Below are 12,505 nucleotides of genomic sequence, written 5' to 3' on the forward strand. Positions count from 1 at the left end.
TGCCAATATCTTATGATTGTTGGGGTCCGACAGCTAAAACCCCCATGAATTCTAATCCTGTAGTGATGAACATTCATGTGACCACTGCAGTCAGTCAGTGGCTTCAGCAGTGTACAGAACATGAGGCCAATGATTGGCTGCAGTGTTTACGTGAATCACGGAATGGGATTCCATATACCACGGGAGTACTGGAGGGGACAAGTAATGGTTAATATTCATTTTACAGCAGTCCCTTCTATTTGAAAAACTGCAGAAAAGCCCTTTAATTCTCAGGATCAGCGAGGGGCTCAGTGGTCTGACCCCCGCCTGTAGGAAAGGGTCAGCAATAATAATATAATAGGCTCATCGAATGTCACGTCCAAGATAACGGTTACTGCAAATGGTTAAAGGGGGATCCCGAAAACAAGAAGTGATCACTGATCCACAGCCGGATGGACGGCGCAGGGGCCGCACATGCACATTGTTGGGGGCCCACTGCTGGGGACCCCACTGACTCAGAAGTCATCACCAAGGTGTTTCCAGAATACCCCTTTAACACTTTTCTTATGTGGGGCACAAGGTTATAGCTGTGACCACAACCCTTATATAACGCAGGTCCATGTGGAGAGCCAGTGTAATAGACGTGCCCTAGCGCCATGCTCAGGAACTACAGGCCTTTTAGCCCCACTTTGTACGTTTGTGATTTCAATAAAGTTGTACAAAATGCAACAAGAGAATGAGGCATTCTGGGTATTGTAGTTTTGCCACTGTCTCCGCTGGTGTAGTGAGCAGGCGGCACTTCCTCTGCTTCTTCCTTGAGGCCACAGCTTGGGAGTTGTGGAGCCCTGCACGCTGTGAGCAGCCGCAGCTCTGTGCCTGGCGCCGGTGCCCGCTCACAGGCAGGAGACATGCGGCTCGGCTGCCTCTCCTTCCGGCAGCCCTATGCCGGCCTGCTACTGAACGGAGTCAAGACCGTGGAAACGCGCTGGCGCCCTCTGCTGGCTGACTACAGGAACAGCACCTTAGCGGTGCACATTGCTGTGAGAGACTGGGAGCAGCAGGAGTGGAGGGACGTCCTGCAGGGCAGGCTGGGGCTGGCAGAGGCGCGGGTGCAGGAGCTGCTGCAGCAAGGGGAGCGCTTCGGCAGAGGGGTCATCGCAGGTGGGTGCGGTGCAGCATTGCTTAACCCCTTCAGGACTGGGGCTGTTCTTCGTCTCCTCCATCTCTCCCAAGAACCATGACTTCTTATTACTCTGCTGACTGGGCCACATGAGGGCTCTTACTTACAGGACAGGTGGAAGCGCATCAAAAACGCAACTATCAGGTTTTGCTGCTTTTTTTGTGCCAAAACTTGATTCTATAGAATGGTACTTTTTTTTTCAACACTAAACTATATCAGCATGCACAAGAGACAAATCTAGTATGCCAAAACGGCAGCACGAAAAGCAGGGAAAACATGCGTTTTTTTTGCAGCTTTTTTCCTGCCAAGAGATCAGGTTTTTGCTGCAGAATAAAAACTCTGAAAAAAAAAAAAACCGCCTGGTGTGAACTTACCCTATGCTATGTGGTCAACATGAGGGAGTGATTCGTAGTTTTAGATTTTTAAACGCATGTATTCACTTTTTACTTTTATTTTAGTTCTCATAGAGAATTTGACCCTGCAGTGGGTAGTGACATTGACAGTCTCCTATGAAGCCCTGACGTAGGCGTTCTCTGAATGCCATTGTAACCCCATCAGCTCCCTGCAATTATGACGCCGTGAGGGCGATGGACGCCAGTACACATGCACACTGGTAATCGCTGTCCTTGATTGACAGTGTCATTTAAATAGTACAGTGCAGTGATCAGAGCTGGGGTGGAGGTTTTGTATCTGCCTCAAAATGACGGTCGCTTCTTAAACGGGGCTCTGACACAGCAAAAGTGGCTGCATATGCTTTGTTATAGTGAATGACTCAGTCAGGGGATATGCCCAAATCCCATTTTTCAGGGCTTCAGTGATCATCTCCTGCTGATAAAACTATAGTTTTATCCAAACTACAAGAAGCAACGCTGTAAGTGACCCATCACTAGAATCGGGTTCTCTGTCACTACATCATCGTGCTCTCAGATTAGGTGGCAAAGACTTGTAGACAGATGCCATTTAAAATGTTTGTGTGTTACTATATTAAAGGAATCCGTATCCATTTTATTTTTTGTTGAGCTTGTATTGGAGGGACAAGATGGTTTGAATCTGTGATTGATCATTTATACTATATGGCGCAATACCATGGTGTCTCAGTATAGGGAAATCGTGATTTTTCTATTGAGCTCAGCCTGTAACTGAACTTCATTGAAGGACTAAGATGGCAGCGACAGAGGGCCATCTGCAGGACTTAGGCTGCCATGTCAACCCATTGGTTACCTAAGCTTGGGTCATATTTTCCTTATGACCTATGACAAAAATGTACAATATAGGTCGTTGAAAAGTTAAAGGGAACTTGTCACCAGGTTTTCCCCATATAAACTAAAAGAACCACCTTAAGTCCTCTTTCCCACCTTTCCATGAAAACACCTTTCATAATTCTCCTGGTCCAGTCCGACGTCACTGGTTGACAATTGCAAAGGAAGCTGCCAACAGCAGAACTTGATGATTTGCCCAAGTGCATTCAAAGTGGCAAAACTTTCCTCAGATAATCTTTAATAACCTCATTGATGGCAGCCAAGACGTGTAGCGCAGGGATTTCTGTGTGTGGCGATCATATGCAATACTAGATAAATTCAGATGTCTTGAACAATTTGTTTCCATTTTTTCTTCATTTTCATGTCATTAATATCTCTGTCCATCCTGGGATTTTCATAATTCATTTTTTTTTTTTTCTTCTTGATGTTGCAATTTCGATGTTGAGGAGTGTATAATGGATGCTGGGAAGGGGGTAGAGTATAACTTTAATGTGGTCTAATTACAATGATAAAACCTAATTGTTGTAGAGGGTCTAGATGTTCAGTATGTTTCTTTTCTATATGTTAATCTGTGGCATTCTGCATTATTTTACCAGGGCTCATTGACATTGTCGACACCTGGCAGCATTCTGATGACGTGCCCATTGAGGAGACCATTGATCTGGAGAATAAAGCTTTGTTACCAGGACTGCAGGGCAAATACCTTACGACGGTTTCCAATGCAAGGTGGCTATTGAAACCAATTCCAGCAAGAGGAGGCAAAGACATTTGGCAGGTGACTATACCAGATGAACTCATTCCTTACTAAATTTATTGGCAAGAAATTGGGACATGAATCCAACACCAAGGACACCAAGAAATCGACAGTGTTAATGACCATAGACACAGTGGTCGGCCGAGGAAACTTAGTGCAGCAGATGTAAAACACATTGTGCTTACTTTCCTTCAAAATCAGATGTCCAGCAGTGCCATCAGCTCAGAACTGACAGCAACCAGTGTAGCCTAAGCTCTATTGTTTGGAGAAGTCTGCCCAGAAGTGGTCATCATGGAAGAATTGATGCCAAAACCATACCTTCTACATGGAAACAGGGCAAAGTTACTCAACTGTGCATGAAAACATAGGAACTGGGGTGCAGAAAACTTGGGGCAGATGCTCAGGACTGATGAGTCAAAGTGAAATATGTGTCTGTAACACAAGGCAGATTGTCCAACGAAGGGCTGGAGAGCGATACAGTAATGTGTCTGCAGCCAACACTGTATGTTCCTTGCAAGTTTGGGGCTGCATTTCAGCAAATGAAGTTGACAATTTGGTCAAGATTGATGGTATCCCACTTTGTTAGTAGATAAAAATAATCCAGTAACACTTCTATTTTTGAAAGAATTCTTACTTTGCACCTCCCTTGTAAAGGTAAAAAGAGAAGTAGGTTCTCTATCAGATAACGTATACACTTATCAAGTCTAATATAGAGACAGACTGATTTCCAGTTTTTTGGTACCCTGAACTGAACATTGAAATAATGTTTGGGTCAGATACCAGAACCCGAACTTTCACGGGTCCGCTCATCCCTAGTTATAAGCTCCTGATCTTTCATTTCCTTTCCTTTCCTCATGGCCACTTTTAGTTAAAAATGCTGTTGAACTGTGATAATTTTTTCCCCCTAAAATGGCATTTTGCAGAGTCCATGGTTTTTCCACTGAAAAGCATATTGTAAAAAACACTGCGCACCTACTTCTCTTTTTTTCCTTTACAAGGGAGGTGCCTATGCATTAGTATGTGTTTTGTCCCACTGCCTGGTTGAGGGTTTTTAAAAACTTTTTAGATTTTAATGACCAATTAAAGGTTACGTTTTATTGGACATTTTTTGCTAAAATACTATTTGAAATTTTTTCCTGTGGTTCACTTTTTGACATGTTTATTGCTATGTATGATTGATTATATCAGGATATGGCAGGCTTTTTGTCCACTAGGTTGGACACCAATCAATGAATGACAAAGGCCAAGGATGTGTTTTCTGATCATAATTACACCCCACCAAGGTATACGTCGCCATTTAACTAATTAACCAAACTGTATAAAGACCATATTTGTCTTGAAAACTTTATTAGGACAGGGATTGTCCCATGGGACCTACGTATAACTCTTATACGAGAGAGAAAAGGGAGAAGGAGGATACAGCCAGTACACTTACTCATGCAGCTCCTTCTGGATGAAGAGAGGCAGTCATTGCAGACTCTGGACAATATACTTAAAGAACACATTGACTTCTCCAAAAAATTCTCCCTAAAATCAGATTTTTATCTCAAAAGAATCTCAATTCCAAAATACAGTAGAACAGTTTCAATGTCATCTCCAAGAGAGAAAACAAAAACTATCTCAGAGACGTTCAGAACTTTAAAGAAAACAAAGCAAATATTTTTCCCAATAACAGAATAACCAGAAAAAAATCTAGAGACCGACATATCCTCAACTGACACTAACAACCGTATCAGACCTACTAGGAGAAAACAGAGAAGGAACAGGGGTGGTGGCAGTTTCAGATTTAACAATGGACAGCAAACGCAGGGAGGACATTTTTTTTGGATCAACCTTACCTGTTGAGAAGTCGTTTCTATCTTCAAAACCCTCAGTAGACATCCAGGTTAGAAACTTGTCTTCTATGACCATAAGTACCAATGAGATCGATGTCATGAGGAAGGACCTATCTTTTGTTTCCACTTATATTTGAACAAGTTGAAATTATATTAAACTTGTTTGCTAGAAAATTGAGATGGCATAAACATTTCTTCATGGAAAATTAGCAGATTTGTTGTGAACTTGTTCTGGTTTTTATACAACCTCGCGGAGATTAATCCAATGATCTGGGTAAGTGGCCATTCACTGAGTTGAAAAATAAAAGCAGTAGAATGCCTCCAACCCAAAGTGACATCTCATCAGTGGATGCTTTTTTTACAAATGATCTGTAGTGATTTGGAAGAATTGGAAAGAGGAAAAACGATACCATAACTTCAAGCTATCCAAAAAGAAAATACAGAGTTTGACTAGACTTGAGCGGGACAGACATTTAGTAATAAAACCCTCATAATACCAGTGTACGTGTTTAACAATTTTGGAGGATAGGAATTTCTATCAAGAACTCTGTCCATTTTTGGGTTCGTGGCAGCTCTTGTTCCACTCTGTTTTAAAGGGAACCTGTCAGCAAATTTTGCCGCTATAATATGCAGCCACTGCCTTTCAGGAGCATTCTATAATGTTGTAGATAAGCCCCTGGTCTGACCTGAAAGAGAAGAAAAATAAGTTATATTATACTCACCCTGGGAAGGGGGCGGTCCAGTCCGATGGATGTTGCAGGTCCAGGTCAGGTGCCTCCCATCTTCTTGTGACACCGCCCTTCTGCTTCTTCATTGCTCCCCGGCATCGGCGCTCCTGCGCAGGCGTACTTATCTGCCCTGTTGAGGACAGAGTAAAGTACTGCAGTGCGCAGGTGCTGGAATAGGTCAGAGAGGCCCGGCACCTGCGCATTGTATTACTTTACTCTGCCCTCAACAGGGCAGATAAGTACGCCTGCGCAGGGGAGCGATGAAGAAGCAGGAGGGCGGCATCGTGAGAAGATAGGAGGTTCCGGACCTGCGGCACCCATTGGACCGGACCTCCCCCCGGGTGAGTATACTATAACTCGTAACTTATTTTTCTTCACTTGCACGTCGGACCTGGGGCTTATCTACAGCATTATAGAATGCTGTGGATAAGCCCTGAAAGGCAGTGGCCGCATCTTATAGTGGCAAAATCTTCTGACAGGTTTCCTTTAAATATTGCTTTTTCCTTTCAGGACCATTGGGAGTTAGTCAGTTTTTCCCTCCCCGCTGGCAATCTGGTGTAACTGCAGTGCTATTTGGTCAGCTTACGTGTTGGTGACCTCTCCCACCATCCTTTAACCCCTTCCCGACCTGTGACACAGAGTATGCGTCATGAAAGTCGGTGCTAATCCGACCTGTGATGCATATGCTGTGTCACAGAATGATCGCGTCCCTGCAGGTCGGGTGAAAGAGTTAACTCCAATTTCACCCGACCTACAGGGACAGGGGGAGTGATACTTCAGCCCAGGGGGGGTGGCTTCGCCCCCACGTGGCTACGATCGCTCTGATTGGCTGTTTGGCTGTTGAAAGTGAATCAGAGCAATTTGTAATATTTCACCTATGAAAAGTGGTGAAATATTACAATCCAGCCATGGCCGATGCTGCAATATCATCGGCCATGGCTGGAAACCCTGATGTGCCCCCCCGCCACTGATCTCCTCCCCAGTCCTCCGTTCTGTCCCGTACTCCCCTCCGTCCGCCTGTCCTCTCTACCATCCTCCTGTCCGCTCCCCCCGTGCTCCGATCCACCCCCCCCCCGCGTGTTCCGATTCCCCCCCCCCCCTCATACTTACCGAGCCTCACGGTGTCCGTCCGTCTTCTCCATGGGCGCCGCCATCTTCCAAAATGGCGGGCGCATGCGCAGTGCGCCCGCCGAATCGGCCGGCAGATTCGTTCCAGGTACATTTTGATCACTATGATAAAACCTATCACAGTGATCAAAATAAAAAAAATAGTAAATGAACCCCCCCTTTATCACCCCCATAGGTAGGGACAATAATAAAATAAAGAAAAAAAATAAATTATATATATATATATATATATATATATATATATATATATATATTTTTATTTTTTTTTCTCCACTAGGGTTAGGGCTAGAATTAGGCTATGTGCACACGGTGCGGATTTGGCTGCGGATCCGCAACGGATTGGCCGCTGCGGATTCGTAGCAGTTTTCGATCAGGTTTACAGTACCATGTACACCTATGGAAAACCAAATCCACTGTGCCCATGGTGCGGAAAATACCGCTCGGAAACGCTGTGTTGTATTTTCCGCAGCATGTCAATTCTTTGTGCGGATTCCGCAGCGTTTTATACCTGTTCTTCAATAGGAATCCGCAGCTGAAATCCGCACAAAAAAACACTGGAAATCCGCGGTAAATCCGCAGGTAAAACGCAGGGCCTTTTACCTGCGGATTTTTCAAAAAGGGTGCGGAAAAATCTCACACGAATCCACAACGTGGGCACATAGCCTTAGGGTTAGGGTTGGAATTAGAGTGAGGGTTGGAATTAGGGCTAGGGTTGGAAATAGGGTTAAGATTAGGCTTGTGTTTAGGGTTATGGTTAGGGTTGTGTTGGGGTTAGGGTTGTGTTGGGGTTAGGGTTAGGGTTGGGATTAGGGTTAGGGGTGTGTTGGGGTTAGTGTTGGAGTTAGAATTGAGGGGTTTCCACTTTTTCAGGGGTCTCGAAACGCAACATGGCGCCACCATTGATTCCAGCCAATCTTGCGTTCAAAAAGTCAAATGGTGCTCCCTACCTTCCGAGCCCCGACGTGCACCCAAACAGTGGTTTACCCCCACATATGGGGTACCAGCATACTCGAGACAAACTGGGCAACAATTATGAGTCCAATTTCTCCTGTTACCCTTGCAAAAATAAAAAATTGCTTGCTAAAACAATTTTTGGGGAAAGAAAAATTATTTATTTTCACGGCTCTGCGTTATAAACTTCTGTGAAGCACTTGGGGGGGTTCAAAGTGCTCACCACACATCTAGATAAGTTCCTTGGGGGGTCTAGTTTCCAAATGGGGTCACTTGTGGGGGGTTTCTACTGTTTAGGCACATCAGGGGCTCTGCAAATGCAACGTGACGCCCGCAGACCATTCTTCATAGTCTGCATTTCAAAAGTCACTACTTCCCTTCCGAGCCCCGACGTGTGCTCAAACAGTGGTTTACCCCCACATATGGGGTATCGGTGTACTCAGGACAAACTGGGCAACAACTATTGGGGTCCAATTTCTCCTGTTACTCTTGTGAAAATAAAAAAAAATGCGGGCTAAAAAATAATTTTTGAGGAAAGAAAAATGATTTTTTATTTTCACAGCTCTTGCGTTATAAACTTCTGTGAAGCACTTGGGGGTTTAAAGTGGTCACTGCACATCTAGATTAGTTCCATGGGAGGTCTAGTTTCCAAAATGGGGGTCACATGTGGGGGAGCACAATGTTTAGGCACACAGGGGCTCTCCAAACGCGACATGGTGTCCGCTGACGATTTGAGCTAATTTTTCATTCAAAAAGTCAAATGGCGCTCCTTCCCTTCCAAGCCCTGCCGTGTGCCCAAACAGTGGTTTACCCCCACATGTGAGGTATCAGTGTACTCAGGAGAAATTGCCCAATAAATTTTAGGATCCATTTTATCCTGCTGCCCATGTGGAAATGAACAAATTGAGGCTAAAAGAATTTTTTTGTGAAAAATTTTAAAAATACTTTTTCATTTTTACGGATCAATTTGTGAAGCACCTGGGGGTTCAAAGTGCTCACTATGCAACTAGGTAAGCTCCTTGGGGGTCTAGTTTCCAAAATGGGGTCACTTGTGGGGGAGCTCCAATGTTTAGGCACACAGGGGATCTCCAAACGCGACATGGTGTCCGCTAAAGATTGGAGCCAATTTTTCATTGAAAAAGTCAAATGGCGCACCTTCCCTTCGGAGCCCTGTAGTGCGCCCAAACAGTGGTTCCCCCCCACATATGGGGTATCGGCGTACTCAGGACAAATTGTACAATAACTTTTGGGGTCCAGTTTCTCTTTTTACCCTTGGGAAAATAAAAAAATTGTTGCTAAAAGATCATTTTTGTGACTAAAAAGTTAAATGTTCATTTTTTTCCTTCCATGTTGCTTCTGCTGCTGTGAAGCACCTCAAGGGTTAATAAACTTCTTGAATGTGGTTTTGAGTACCTTGAGGGGTGCAGTTTTTAGAATGGTTTCACTTTGGGGTATTTTCAGCCATATAGACCCCTTAAACTGACTTCAAATGTGAGGTGGTCCCTAAAAAAAAAATGGTTTTGTAAATTTTGTTGTAAAAATGAGAAATCGCTGGTCAAATTTTAACCCTTATAACTTCCTAGCAAAAAAAAATTTTGTTTCCAAAATTGTGCTGATGTAAAGTAGACATGTGGGTAATGTTATTTATTAACTATTTTGTGTCACATAACTCTCTCGTTTAATAGAATAAAAATTCAAAATTTGAAAATAGCGAAATTTTCAAAATTTTAGCCAAATTTCCATTTTTTTCACAAACGCAAAAATTATTAACCTAAATATACCACTAACATGAAGCCCAATATGTCACGAAAAAACAATCTCAGAACCGCTAGGATCCGTTGAAGCGTTCCTGAGTTATTACCTCATAAAGGGACACTGGTCAGAATTGCAAAAAAACGGCCAGGTCATTAAGGTCAAAATAGGCTGGGTCATGAAGGGGTTAAATGGTCACCTGATGCATCAGCTCACTGTTGGTGATAGTTTCTCTATGGAGACCAGCCTTGCAGTGGCACCTCTCTGGTGTCTGCTGTTTCTGGGGTTTGGAGTCCGGCTTCTGTGTCATCTGCGGTGTGGATCTTGGCAGCGGAGTTTGGAATCTGTGTGGTGTTTTCTCCTCGTCCCTTTCTTCTTTGTCACTGTCCCTTGTGTGATACTATCTGCAGTGGTGAGGCTAGCGCACCTTGCTGGCCAGTGCACTAGCCAGGGCAGTGTGAGGGACGAGGTTCCTGTCGGTAGCAGGGGGAATTATCCGATTAGGGCATTAGGGAAGTGCAGGGTCAGGCTCAGGTTTGAGCAGGAGGTGACCATTCCTTCATTTCCCTATTCCTCTCCCCTTTTCCATCCCATTGTGTTTGTTGGGCTGTTCACTACCGACCCCCCCCCCTGTGGGATCGCTATATACTGTATATCGTGACAGACTCTCATCCAATCCCACTCCGTCATACCTAAAAGAGCTTAAAGGGATCGATCTTGAAGCTTTGGAAAAATAATGATGAATTTGATTTTATGCTACCCTGGCACCCAGTTACCTCCACTTTTAACTGTCTCCCTAACTTTCAAAAAGGACTATCGCCTTTTAAAAGGGAGACCTATTGTTTCTGATGTTGGTGGCCTCTGTCAAAACACTGGTATCTACAGGTGCTTCTCACTAAATTAGAATATCATCAAAAAGTAAATTGATTTCAGTTCTTCAATACAACACGTGAAACTCATATATAGTCATTACAAACAGAGTGATCTATTCCAAGTGTTTATTTCTGTTAATGTCAATGATTATGGCTTATAGCCAATGAAAACCCAAAAGTCATTATCTCAGTGAATTAGAATACTTTATAATGCCAGCTTGAAAAATAATTTTAAAATCCAAAATGTTGGCCTACTGAAATGTATGTTCAGTAAATGCACTCAATACTTGGTCGGGGCTCAGTTTGCATCAATGCAGCGTGGCATGGAGGTGAACAGCCTGTGGCACTTCTGAGGTTTTATGGACGCCCAAGTTGTTTTGATAGCAGCCGTCAGCTTGTCTGCATTGTTGGGTCTGGTGTCTCATCATCTTCCCCTTGACAATACCCCATAGATTCTCTATGGGGTTAAGATCAGGTGAGTTTGCTGGGCAATCAAGCACAGTGATGCTGTTGTTTTTATTGTTTTTAAACCAGGTATTGGTGCTTTTGGCAGTGTGGACAGGTGCCAAGTACTGCTGGAGAATGAAATTTCCATCTCCAAAAAGCTTGTTGGCAGAGAGAAGCATGAAGAGCTTTAAAATTTCCTGGTGGACGGCTGTGCTTTTTTCTTGATAAAACACTGAGCCTACACCAGCAGATGACATGGCTCTCCAAATCATCAATGATTGTGGAAACTTCACACTAGACGTCAAGCAGCTTGGATTGTGGCTTCTCCACTCTTCCTCCAGACTCTGGGACCTTGATTTCCAAATGAAATGTAAAATTGACTTTCATCTGAAAACAACACCTTGGAGCACTGAGCAACAGTCCAGTTCCTTTTCTCCTTGGCCCACGTAAGACGTGTCTGGCATCGTCTATTGGTCACGAGTGGCTTGACACAAGGAATGTGACACTTGTAGCCCATGTCCTGGATACGTCTGTGTGTGGTGGCTCGTGAAGCAATGACTCCAGCAGCTGTCCACTCCTTGTGAATCTCCCACAAATTTTTGAATGGCCTTTTCTTAACAATCCTATCAAGACTGCGGTTATCCCAGTTGCTTGTGCACCTTTTTCTACCACACTTTTTCCTTCCACTCAACTTTCCATTCATATGCTTGGATACAGCACTCTGTGAACAGCCAGCTTCTTTAGCAATGACCTTTTTTGGCTTACCCTTCTTGTGGAGTGTGTCAGTGACAGCCTTCTGGACATCTGTTAAGTCAGCAGTCTTTCCCATGATTATGGAGCCTACTGAAACAGACTAAGGGACCTTTTTAAATACTTTGGAAGCCTTTGCTGATGTTTTTTGTTAATTATTCTAATTTACTGAGATAATGACACTTGGGTTTTCATTGGCTGTAAGCCATAATCATCAACATTAACAGAAATAAACACTTGAAATAGATCACTCTGTTTGTAATGACTTTATATAATGAGTTTTTGTATTGAAGAACTGAAATTAGCTTTTTGATGATTCAACTTTTTGAGAAGCACCCGTATGTGGACAAGATTACACATTTGAATTCTTATACAAGAGATACAACAGACCTTTTAAGAAAACTGGAGCAGATCATTTTGGATCTGGACATGTTGCAAGCATAGATATTGAGGCCTTGAACATTCCATTGAGGGGAGGCGACTGGGATGTGGGTCAGCTCTATTTTACAGCGAGAAACAAAATTGATATACCGACTAAAAACTATCCCCAAACGAACAGCTTTCCTTTTAATTGCTTTCTCAAACCTTTTCCTATTTTTTTAGGGCTGTTTAGTGAGGGACAGTCGATTTAATGGAGGCACCATTGCACAATATCTAGGGTGTCGACCCTTGCAATTAGGTAGGGATAAAACCCTTTCTTGTATATAGGGCAATGTAGGGATATCTCTCATCCTGATCTTGGTCTCCCATTTACCACCGGTGCTCACTCTCTCATCCTTTATTGGTTTCTTATTGGTTTTTCCCCCGTGTATCTAGAAATGGTGTTATTTTCATATTTTATTTGGAATAGAGGTCCTGGTTTAACTAAAT

General features: G+C 43.5%; 1 protein-coding gene across 1 annotated transcript; it reads left to right on the forward strand.

Moving 5' to 3' along the window:
• Nucleotides 1–736: 736 nt before the first annotated feature.
• On the forward strand, nt 737–4,274 carry LOC143805687 (protein EOLA1-like). The gene is made up of 2 exons (XM_077285236.1): nt 737–1,140; nt 3,015–4,274. Exons 1-2 carry the CDS (start codon nt 888–890, stop codon nt 3,224–3,226), a joined length of 465 nt encoding a protein of 154 aa, XP_077141351.1. The 5' UTR covers nt 737–887; the 3' UTR covers nt 3,227–4,274.
• Nucleotides 4,275–12,505: the final 8,231 nt, after the last annotated feature.

Source organism: Ranitomeya variabilis, chromosome 2, assembly GCF_051348905.1.
Source record: "Ranitomeya variabilis isolate aRanVar5 chromosome 2, aRanVar5.hap1, whole genome shotgun sequence".
NCBI lineage: Eukaryota > Metazoa > Chordata > Amphibia > Anura > Dendrobatidae > Ranitomeya > Ranitomeya variabilis.